Source organism: Rhinoraja longicauda, chromosome 7 (genome assembly GCF_053455715.1).
Source record: "Rhinoraja longicauda isolate Sanriku21f chromosome 7, sRhiLon1.1, whole genome shotgun sequence".
NCBI lineage: Eukaryota > Metazoa > Chordata > Chondrichthyes > Rajiformes > Arhynchobatidae > Rhinoraja > Rhinoraja longicauda.
In genome coordinates, this window is record NC_135959.1 from 25624215 (window position 1) to 25636779 (window position 12565).

The 12565-nt window shown below is 39.2% G+C and overlaps 1 protein-coding gene across 5 annotated transcripts in view; it reads right to left on the reverse strand.

Annotated features, from left to right (window-relative positions):
• The window catches only part of LOC144595149 (dachshund homolog 1-like), a 475075-nt gene that overhangs the window by 45493 nt on the left and 417017 nt on the right, over positions 1 to 12565 (reverse strand). For all 5 annotated transcript variants that reach the window (XM_078402268.1, XM_078402266.1, XM_078402267.1 and 2 more), the window contains one exon: positions 1725 to 1870. In XM_078402268.1, coding sequence (XP_078258394.1) covers positions 1725 to 1870 — 146 coding nt within the window. The remainder of the gene's footprint in view (positions 1 to 1724; positions 1871 to 12565) is intronic.

Consider the following 12565-nt stretch of genomic DNA (forward strand, 5'->3'; position numbering starts at 1 on the left):
ATTGTTTTTGCTATTGGAAAAATAGCATATTGAAGCACTGGGCATTTCACATTTATTAAGGACCCATTACTCATTACCCATCCCTTTGCAGTTAAAAAAAAAATTATATTTGCTACCTGATTAGCAATGCCAGTATTTATAGCTCATCCCCAATTGCCCCCGAGAATGTGTTGGGGAACTGCCTTCTTGAACCTTTTTAATTTTAGTGAAACTCTTGGCTTTGTGGAGATAATTGCTGAATTTAAACCCAAACTCAATGAAGTTTCAACAATATTATTCCATGTCAAGAGGGTGTGTGATGTGGAAGAGAACCTATAGCTGATAGTGGTTTCTTGCATCAAATGCTTTGCCTTTTTAGTGGATGTAATCAAGGCTGTGGTGGTGTTGTCAATGTAGCCTGAGTGAGTAACTACATTTTGATTATGGGACATCCAGCATTGATCTGATTTCTTGGCTGTGATGTTACTTAGTTTTGTCATTCGTAAGCTATCTTTAGCTTTTAACAAGCGAGATGTCCTGTATCAAAGCTTCACAAGCTAGCATCCCATTTCTTGGTATGACAGGCAATGCTCTCTGCTTGCCCTCCTGCACTCCTTGTTGAAGGTTGGATGTGTGTATAAATCATGGTGGCTGTAAACTGCAACAATTCATTTATTTCAATCATTAATGATGCCCAGTAAAATTGAGTCATCACAGCGGCTTCCTTATGATCTTGTCAGAGCTGCTGCACAGACTATGTTCTGAATAGGGAAATATACTCAAATCATATTGCCTTAACCTCATGTGCCCAAATCAATGAGTCAGAAGTTAGCTTCTAAACCAGTAACCTAATCATTGCACTTGAAACACTGTGTGCAGTTCTGGTCACCACACTATAAGATGCAATTCTGCTGGACAGAGTGCAAAGGGGATTAACTAGGAAGGGCTTTAGTTATGGGGAGAAATTAGATAGGCTGGCTTGTTTTTCCTGGTGTGGGAAGCTAAGAGTGGCTTGATATAAGATAATGAGAGGCATAGATAGATGGCCAAACTCTTTTTTTCCCATAGGAGGGGAATCAGAAACAAGAGGCCGTGGGTTTAAAGAAAGAGGAATGAGTTTCAAAGGGGGTATTTGAGGAGTCTGTTTTTTAACCCAGAGGATGGTTGGTAACTGAGGATTCAGGGGAGATGGTGGAATCAGATACACTTACGATGCTGGAGAGGCATTTGAGCAAGATATATAAATAGCCACGGCATAGAAGGATGCATACTCAATCAAGGATAAATGGGATTAATGTAGATGGATACAGATATGGTGGTCTGAAGAGACCATGTCTGTGTAGTACATGTCTGTGACTAATGTAATCATTTTGATGCCTCCTGTATCTCTTCAACTTAAAACCAATTTGTTTTCTGTCTTAATCTTCACACAGAAAGTGGTGCATGCATGTAACAAGCTGCCAGAGGAAGTGTAGAGGTGTGTATAATTACTCCATTTAAAAGACACTTAGACAGATACATAGATAGCAGAGGTTGGGAAGGATGTGGACCATGTCAGATGTTGCCCGACCTTCTGAGTGTTTGCAGGAGGTTCTGCTACTATATTCTTTAAGTAGTAGCATACTACTTTCTTAAAGTGAATGCAATAACATATGATATAATATTAACATAAAATATTGCAGCAATCTGAGACAGTGAAAATATCGTGGTACCCAGATCACAATACCAGTTTTAGCTACACTCACCTGGATATTTGTCAGCAGAGTTTCTATGGAAGAAAGTCCATCCGGGAAGAGGAAGGGAGCTGGGAAGCCTGGTGGTAGATGTTGACTAGCCAGGGAAAGTTTCTCAAAACAGTCTCTTGCAGTTGGATTTGACATCAGGACTTCCTCTGCAAACAACAGAAAGAGTACATAATTTCCTATTTTACTACTTCGCTATGAAAAGTGCCAACAATCAAAGTTATGATTTTCAACATGAACCAATAGTGTGTGGCATGCATTTCTTTTTCCAGTTTAACTGAAGAAATGACATTATATCATTACTATATTTAAAACACACATGCAGGTGTATAGATAGGATGGGTTTGGAGGAAAATGGACCAGGTGCAGGCTTGGATAGGCAACATGGTCAGCATGGACATTGGCCCAAAGGACCTGTTTCTATGCTGTATAACACTCTGACTCTATAATTCATTCCAAGTTCTTCCAACATCTCAGTTTTGGTTTGTTGATCATTCACCCATTTCTTCTATAGATTGTAACTTCCTCATCAAACAAGATTGTAAAGTGGAATCAGCAAATAAGTTTGTAAAGGGCCCAATTGTTTAGCTTCCAAGGATAATTATGTCAAAAATGCAACATTGTAATGCCATTAACTCTGATATTGGCTTCCATCCCCCTAATAAAGCTGACATTCAAAATGCCCACTTTCTTGAAGGATTTGACATTTTCTTGTATCATCGGAGAATGACGTTTGGCCCATTGAGTCCATGGTAGATCACAGGGCATTTCCATCAAGTCCATTCCTTCATTTATTCCCTTACTATATTTTTTCCACCATCTCTACGTTACTTCTTCTACCACCTACCTACACAATGAATAATTTACAGTGACCAATTAAAGTACAAACCAGGATATACAAGAGTCTGCAGATGCTGGAATCTGGAACAACAATTTGTTGAAGGAACATAAAGAGTTGTGCAGCATCTGTGAATGAAAAGGAATGGTCAACATTTGAGGTAGGGGTTTCAACTTGAAATATCCACCATTCCTTTCTATTCCCAGATGCTGGTTGACACACTGAGTTCCTTCACAATATTGTTTGTTGTTCCAAAGTACTGATCAGCATACATTTGGGATATGGGAAGAAATTGGGCCTCCAGGGCAAAAGTCACCCACTGAGAGAGTTTCACATACATGTCCCAAATGTATCTAATTTTGAAATCAGCCCAATTCATTCAAAGTTCAATTCTTCTATATTGACATTTTTTTGTGCAGTATATACCAGACAGAAAATCAAGAAGGTAAAGCCTTTGACTATCCTATGTTAGGCAGCAAGAATAATTCCTGTAGTGACTGGGGCAAAGGGGTGTAAAGTCCATTCCATTTTCCCATTACATGCCTCCTTCATCCATGAAACCTATCCAAATCATGGTGTATTCTGCCTCACACAACATGGAATTGTACAGAGTGGGAACTGATGTAGAATTTAGTTGGCATTTGTGAAAATAATCAGTTCTTAATTCAAAGTAACTGTGGAACACCTCCACTGAGTTGACTCAGATGGAAATCCAGTTTAAAGGTTATGTACTTGAATCCACTGAAATATAATACACCATGGGGCAGATCAGACTGCATCATATTGAATGGGAAAGTAATCTTGAGGGCTTGAGAGGCCTACTCTTTCTATCTTGTGGCATTCTTGTGTTCTATCCATTGCATGAACTGTCAAACCCGGAATTACAATTATTTGTATCCTTTCAAACTCTAAACATGCTTTTATTGTATTCTTCTTTTATGGTGTAATGAGACTAAAAAGTCATTTAGTCAGTACATTTAGGGAAAGAAGATTTTAGCACAGATTTCTTAAACATTCTGACAGAAATTTTGCTGATGGTAATTCCAATTTCCTCAGGATCAAATAGTCACTAATTCAAGTCAATAGCAGTTTGACACTAAATAGCTAAATGCCACCCCTCTGAGATTATGAAATTTTATATCAATCAATATGAAAACAGTAGAAAGCAACCAATATCTGACTTTAAATAATATTGGGTGCAAATGAATATTGCTAGAATGTGAAACTTGCCAGACTCTATACTAATCCATAAAGTAACCCCTGTGATTTATTTCAAACTAACTTTTCAACAATGATCAAAACAAATTTTTTAAATTAGCTTCAGTCAATATATGTCGTGCCCTGTTAATTTTTTTAAAATATTTTTTTTTACAGTATGTGTTTATTCACCCAACTTTTATTCCCCCTCTATATTTGCTCTTAAGAGGATGATGACCTGGCTTCTTGAACCACAGGTATTTATTCACAAAATGCTGGAGTAACTCAGCAGGTCAGGCAGCATCTCGGGAGAGAAGGAATGGGTGACGTTTCGGGTCGAGACCCTTCTTCAGACTGATGACCTGCTGAGTTACTCCAGCATTTTGTGAATAAATACCTTCGATTTGTACCAGCATCTGCAGTTATCTTCTTATACTTCTTGAACCACAAGCCTCTTTAGTGACAGATGATCACAACCTAGTTGGATAGAGAGTTTCATGTACATATCTTAAACCAAGTCTAGTTCTAAAATCAGCCCAATTTATCCAAAGATTATTTCTTCTTCAATCATTGAGGTACATACTAAATGGCAGGTAAATTGGTTAAACAGTTTGATGTATCTAATGGATAGACATTTGGTTTTCATTCACAACTTGTTCCACTTTACTTTTTCAGGAGGAGTTTGCCTGACAGAATCAGTGAGTCAATTATTGTAGAGGTACAACCACATCACATTCACCAAGATTATTCACTACTGACCATAGTGAGAGGTCCTAAATCAGTGGGATATTTGGGTATTTTCCTGCAAACAGCAAAGGCCCATTTCCCCAGGTGTAAACTTGAGCCACACAGAATACAATATGGATGTGGTGATGGTCTGGGGGGTGGGGGGGGGGGGGGGGGAGAGGTTTGAAGGGGTGGCGAGTGTTGTCATTCAATTAAAAACTTCCTGTCCCTATTTTTGCAAGAAGGTTACTGTGCTGTGTAGCAGCAAGTGGTGAAGTTACTAATAGCCAAAGGCCTGGACCAGTGATCTGGAGACATGTGCTTAAAGGGCCTGTCCCACTTAGGTGATTTTAAGGCGACTGCTGCGACTAGGCTGTCACCGACAGTTCGCCGGGGTGTCACGGGCATGATTGTGAGGAGTCTTCAAAGAATCATAGTGGATCTCGGCGCGTCGCTGAGAAATCATCCGGTATGAAATTTCTCGGCGACAGCTGGCTTGTCGCCAGGTATCGTTGCTTATTGCGGGCGCTGTCGCATGCTGTCCCCAGGTTTGCTAGGTTGTTGCCTGTACTTTATCATGACATTTCATTCAAAGATTCTAGTCGCATTCATTTTGACCATTAAAATCAAACGCTGACACACGCGCTGCGCTATGAGAACTCTTAACATTCATTTATTTAGATCAATGAGGCAAACACATACATAAGCATTTCACTACATTTATTAAAGGCCAAAGCTCACACAAAGACAGATACTACTAACACAAAGATAAACAGAGGTTTACTGCTATGCTGTTTGTAGGGGGTATGCACACCTGACCATAAGGACAGCAAGGTCCAGCCAGACCATTTCACACGTTAAGTGCACCTCCGAGCATGACACCTGTGGTCTAAACCCATCCACTGAAAAGCAGCTGCAACATCCAGATGTGGATTGTGGGCGGAGTCCGTGATGCTGTCAAAGCTGGGCGTACAAGCCGACAGCAAAAACATGCCGACTGCCGTCCAGTGAAACTACTAGGTATATTTTGCATTCGTTTGAAGTGTCCGTTTAAAAAAAAGATTTTGGCATGCAGTTATCTATCTTTCATAGGAACATATTGTTTTTGAATAAAGTTGATTTTGGTGATTTAAAAAAAAATAGGTGTCGGAATTTATTGAATTTCTAAGTACTTTATCATGACATCTCATTCAAAGATTCTAGTCGCATTCATTTTGACCATTAAAATCAAACGCTGACACACGCGCTGCGCTATGAGAAATCTTTTCATTCATTTATTTAGATCAATGAGGCAAACACATACACAGGCATTTCACTACGTTTAATAAAGGCCAAAGCTTACACATAGACAGACACTACTTGGCCTTTAATAAACGTAGTGAAATGCCTGTGTATGTGTTTGCCTCATTGATCTAAATAAATTAATGAAAAGAGTTCTCATAGCGCAGAGCGTGTGTCAGTGTTTGATTTTAATGGTCAAAATGAACGCGACTAAAATCTTTCATTAAGATGTCATGATAAAGTACTTAGAAATTCAATAAATTCCGACACCTATTTTTTTTAAATCACCAAAATCAACTATTCAAAAACAATATATTCCTATGAAAGATGGATAACTGCATGCCAAAATCTTTTTTTTTTAAACGGACACTTCAAACGAATGCAAAATATACCTAGTAGTTTCACTGGACGGACCTTGCTGTTGGTTTGTCCACGTGTGAGTTGTGCTTGTGACACCTCCACATAAGTGCAGGTTTTCATCGGTTGTCTTAGCTTGCCGTGGTCCCTGCATAATGGACGTCCTAGGTCGTGAAGACTGAGTCGCCGGTTGTCGTCAGCTTGCCGTCGCCTATGTGGTAGGTTGTCTTAGCTTGTCGCAGGCATTGTCGTGGTCATTGTCGTGGGCTTAATTTTTTCGGCGATCTGCTACGACTTTGACAGTCGCCGGCAGTCGCCTAAAAAATCGCCTAAGTGGGACAGGCCCTTAAGTCCCACCACTGCAGCTGAGGAAATTAAAGTTGTAATGATACCATTCTGATATTAAAAAGCTCAAACCAATAACAGTGACTATGAAACTACCAGACTGTAATAAAAGCCCATATGAAAGGAAAATTGCTATCCTTAACTGAACATGCTTCAGATCTAGCAATATGATTGTCTCTAAACCACCTTCTTGATTCAGAGGCAATGAAAAACATTGTCATTGTCAGTAACAGCCACATCCCATGAAATGGATTAAAAAAAGGACACAATGTAAGAAAACTATGCACCGTGTGTTGGTAAATGGGATTAATATAGATGGGTACTTGATGGTCAGCAGGACAATGGTGTGGGGTGGGGGGGGGGGGGGGGGGGGGAGGGATGAGGGCTAAGAATTTATAGCAAAGCTTTGAGAGACAATAAGCCACAATCCCAACCTGAACACTCACATGGTTCTCGCCTCCACTACCAGCTCAGGTAACTTGACTAGAAATGAAAAACATGTTGGATCACTTTGGCCACTATGCCGTTTTACCTAGATCCTTTTGGCAGAGTAGACATAAGACTCTGAAATGGTCTCTTCCTTCTCTATTTTGGCAATGACCTTCACAAATGATGCCAAGGGCATCATGCCAATCAGATCCACTACCATGCCGTGATAAGGCCCTGGTCTGGACAGTCCATGGCTTAATTTTAATTCTAGCCAACTCCTTATGTGGTAACTAACTTCTCATGCCATGGTTACTATTTCTGCTGTGACATCATAGAAAAGGCTGCGGTTAATAAAGGCCTTAGAAACTAGTAACAAAATACCTTGACTCATTATAAATGGTCACAATGCCCCATGCACATGTAGCTGTTACTATAGATGCACCTTGGTAGTCCAGAGAGTTTATGTCTTCTTTCACTGTGATTTCCTGTTCATATAACACTTTCATGAATTTATCAAGAAGTTGATTTTTCCAAATTATAAAATCACATGCTCATTTTAAGTTATTCCTTTGAAAAAAGACACAAATTAACAGAAGCAGGGAAGGAGAAACAAGCACTGTGTTCATTTATTATAAATATGTCATAAATAAGGCATATATGAGCTCAAAGCAAAGTTATATTTCAGTACAAAATTGACAATATATTATTAATGCTTCTTACATACAATAATTAATGTAAGAGGTTCTTTTGTCTATCTTTAGCATGCAATTGTAAAGTGTTCTTGTATACCATATGTTAAATGCAATGTGAAAATGTCACCACTATAAATGATTGATGCCACTCTTCAACAAACTCCAGCTCACGTTGATTATTCATCTTTTAAATAGGCACTGTTGTGTGTGGAAGGAGCAGTGGAAATCAGCTCACCCACTTTCATCTGAGCCAACGGCCGATCTTTTCTAAAACAAAAGTTCTATTATTTATATATCCTTGTGCATATTTTCTTGAGATGCGTGGGTGCAGATGTGTTTGCAACAGGCAGACTGCACTCAACTCCACCCAGCCCATATGGCAAGCTCAGCTTGGGTTCGGCTCTAACCCTCTCTATTCCACCCCAACCATATGGCAAGCTAAGGCTGCCCAGGGTCCTGCTCCCAGAACCAGGCCCATATGGCACGGTCAAATTCAGCGAGCACAAATATACCTTGCATTAATATTTTATCTTCTCCACACAATATGCCACAAATTCTGACAAAGAAGTTCAAATCTAAAACAGTGCTGCCATTTGACTGAATAGATTGGAAAATAAATGTTGATATAGGTGACTATTTTCAAAAAATCTGAACAATATCCTCTCATTTTGCTTTTGCACATTCTTGCCTCTTTATCTTACAAATAGAGCAAACTGCATATTCTGTTCCAGGCTCTCACATATTCTGCATCCAGAGACACCCTTAGTGACTGTTTGCAATTATTGTCATCATAAGAAAATAAGAGAAATAGATTTTCAATAATCTAAGCTAGGTGAATATGTATGAAGTGCACAGACATTGCAAATTTTTTTTTCACAATTCACAAAGGAAACTATAACCACCTAAATCAGTTTAATAGCCTTTTTAATGAATTCTAATCTTTTTGCAGATTGTATTTATCATTTCCTGGCCTTGTTCACAGATTACGGGAGCCACCAATTTTCATATAAATGTGCTTTTTAGTTTAGCCGTAATTTAATCACAGGACATATGGTTCGAATCACAAATAACTGAAATAGGACAAGCAAATATATACTGAGCACCATGAGCATAATTTCTGTAAATTGCCTTTATCTGCGATGCATTAAAGGTAACCTCCCATACACAATTGTTAAATTACAACATAAAAGGATGCAAGCAACACTTTTTAACTCATGAATAATGTGTTAAAGGTGTTCAGAATTAGAAATTGAGATTAGCTCGGGCCAAAACATAGAGGTCAAATACCTAAAAAAAATATTTTCCTCTGGTAACTCTAAGTAATGACATCATATCGCATCCATCAATTTTCACACTTGTACATCTGCCATCTGTTCCATCTGCAATGATAACTATCCTCTCTCTCTCTCTCTCCCTCCCTCCCTCCCCCTCTCTCTCTCTCTCTCTCTCTCTCTCTCTCTCTCTCTCTCTCTCTCTCTCTCTCTCTCTCTCTCTCTCTCTCTCTCTCTCTCTCTCTCTCTCTCTCTCTCTCTCTCTCTCTCTCTCTCTCTCTCTCTCTCTCTATCTCTCTGTCTCTCTCTCTCTCTCTCTCTCTCTCTCCCCCCCCCCTCCCTCCCCCTCTCCCTCTCCCTCTCTCCTTCACGCACACACATACACAAGGTAATAGGCTGCACAATGCCAATGTGCTATTTACAGACTCTAAAACCTCTAATATTAGGACATGACTACCACTACAAACTAAATTACGCAGAAAAATATTGCAGCTCCCAATTTACAGATGCCTGCCAAACAGTGGGAACAGCTGGTGCTGTGTTAATTAGTTTATACTATTATTTCATGTATTTCTACAGCAGATTGAGTAAAAACATTGTAGATAATTCCAGCATCTGCACATACACTGTAAGTATTTAGTTACCAGTACTTGAACATTAGTCATTATCTAATAGAGAACTTAAAAGGGTTGAAGCAGTTCTCATTACCAGCCAAAGTAAATTATATTCATTTTTAAGTCATCAAACAAAATGCAATGCACCTATCTTTTTTTAACTTGATGGGTATATATTTTAAATATGTTTTCCAAAAATACATTCAGACACCTTTTATTTGTATTTTCTTGAAAGGTTTGGGAAATAGGCATTCTAGGGCTTGGATTTTGCTGATTTTTTAAGTGTTCGTGCCGTTAAGTTTCAAGATTTCATGCAAAAGCATATATCTCGAATGGACGTTTTAGTTTAGTTTAGTTTCGTTTTAGTTTAGTTTAGTTCATTATTATTGTCACGCGTACTGAGGTAATGTGAAAAGCTTTTTGTTTTGTGCCATCCAGTCAACGAAAAGACTATACGTGATTACAATCAAGCCGTCCACAGTGTATAGATACAGGATCAAGGGTATAACATTTAGTGTAAGATAAAGTCCGATGAAGTCCGATTAAAGATAGATCAAACTGGTTAAGATCCTCAACTTTCCTTGAGCCTGAATGGGTTCCCATGGCTGAGCAAGAACTTGCTGAGATTTCATGGCATTTTACTCTGGGAATTTACTCTGAGATCTCACATGAGGTTAGTGCAGAAACAGAGACCACAAGCAGATTCATTTGAATAGCGATGCATAGTTGTGCGGATGGGACGAGGAACATTATTTTTAACTCTTTATGTTTAGTTTAATGTTTTCTTACTTATTTTGAGGTATTTTGATTATTAATAAACTTTACATCAGAAACATTGATAAAGCTGCAGATCTGAGGACAGGGTTTTGGCATATATTAGGGGAGCCCTTGGAAATCAGTGGGGAGTTCTAGCCACCCACATGATTATTCCATACATGTAGGGTCTCTCCTGTTATTTAGGGCCTTGGTTCCAAAATCAACTGGATGGCTGAGATTGGTCTTCCAAATATGGAAAGGTAAATTTGAGGTAATAGGGAATAATGGCAGTCTGTACACACATAAAGATCAAGAAAGTTTTACAATAGTGTATATGAAGGAACTGCAGATGCTGGTTTAAACCGAAGATAGATACAAAATGCCGGAGTAACTCAGCGGGACAGGCGGCATGTCTGGAGAGAAGGAATGGGTGACGTTTCGGGTCGAGACCCCTCCTCAGACCTGAGTCTGATTCAGTCTTAAGAAGGGTCTCGACCCAAAATGTCACCCATACCTTCTCTCCAGGGATGCTGCCTGTCCCGCTGAATTACTCCAGCATTTTGTATCTATCTTAAGTTTTATAATAATTTTAACAATCATATAACAAATATCAATTACTCATACATTGTATTTTAACTGATGTTATGGCCTGTCAGAAAGAGAAACAGTGGCGGCACAGTGGAAAGAGTAGAGTCGCTGCCTGACAGCACCAGAGACCTGGGCTCAATCCTAATTATGGCCAGGAGTTTGTACATTCTCCCTGTAACCATGTGGGTATTCTCCGGGTGCTCCGGTTTCCTCCCAAATTCCAAAAACATGCAGGTTTGTAGGTTAATTGGCTTCTTTGAATTATCCCTGGTGTGGAGGATCGAACTAGTGAGCAAGTGATTGTTGGTTGGTTCGATTTGGTGGGCATTTGAAGGGCCTCTTTCCATGCTGTATCTCTAAACTATAAGCTAAAGAAGCAAATATAAGCCTTTTAATCACTTGATCCTACTCACCATTTAATCATCCTGTACCTAATTCCTTCATCCGTCTTACCCGGCCCACTCCTCATCTCTCCCCATTCACTTTAACAACTCATTTGACCATAGCCTTGATCGCTGAGTGGATGAACATCCACGGCCCACTGTATAGAGAATTCCAATATCATAGAAGCCACTGCCTATTAATTTTTCTCCTCACCTCAATGGTAAAAGATTGTCCCCTCATTCTAAGAACTACCCGCCAGTTGAAACCGCCTTTCAGAAAGCAATATTTTAATCAGCAGACAGCTGCTATGAGGTTTGGTTAGTTGAAATACCTCACAGAAATCCTAATTTGCAAATACCTCCAAATAACTTGGGCTGTATTTAATAAACACACATTCTGTAGAAGTTTATTGCTTGGTTTATGTGTGAAATCAGCATTTTGATGGAGATGTGAATGATTGCAAGAAGCCACCATGTCACACTTATTGAAACTGGTGCAACACTGCTCCAAAATTACTGATTAGCCTGTCATTCTCAGCTACATAGGCAAGTACTCTATTTACCAGACAATCATTTTGAAAGGAAACAGATTCATTTGTTGGACTTCCATTTGTGCAGATTAATGAGGACTTTGATTGGAATTATTTTTTCATTCCCATTTATCTTTCCACCATAGCCAGTGCTGAATACTAAAAGGAATCACTTACATTGTGTGTGTGTGTGTGTGTGTGTGTGTGTGTGTGTGTGCTGGTGTGTGTGATATTGTATGCATGTGCTAGTGTGTGGGGTGTGTGTGGTGTGCGGTGTGTGTAGTGTGTGTGCGGTGTGTGTCTGTGCCTGTTTTGTGTGAATATATTTATTTATGTCGTCATGTACATGAGTATGCCTGTTTGTATCTCTCAATGTAAATGTGCACGTGAATGTAAATGTGCATGGGTGCATACACTTGTGTGAGTGAGAGCATGTAATTTTCACTGCAAGTCAATAAGTAATTCTATCTTGACCAAAGATTCAAAAATCTATAAAAGGACTTGGATCTTCACCAGAGCAGTGTCAATGATGTTTGCATTAAATAGCTCAGGTTCCTTGTGTGCCTCTTCACTCTGTACAAATCCTTAACTGAGGGTGGGGGTTGTTTACCAGTAGAGTTTTAACACAGAAGTGAAGCAATTCATAGTTTGAAACATTGATTAAAATGACACTCAATAATTTTGACTTGATAGTCGGTCCATAGTTTACCAGCCCTGATTTTTAAGTTAGTAATTAATTATACAAACAGTGCAATCTTCTGGGAAAGTTAATTATTAAAGTCAGGCAGCTGTCACCAAAAAAAAAGTTAGCCCTCTGTTCTGGCTGAAGTGGACATA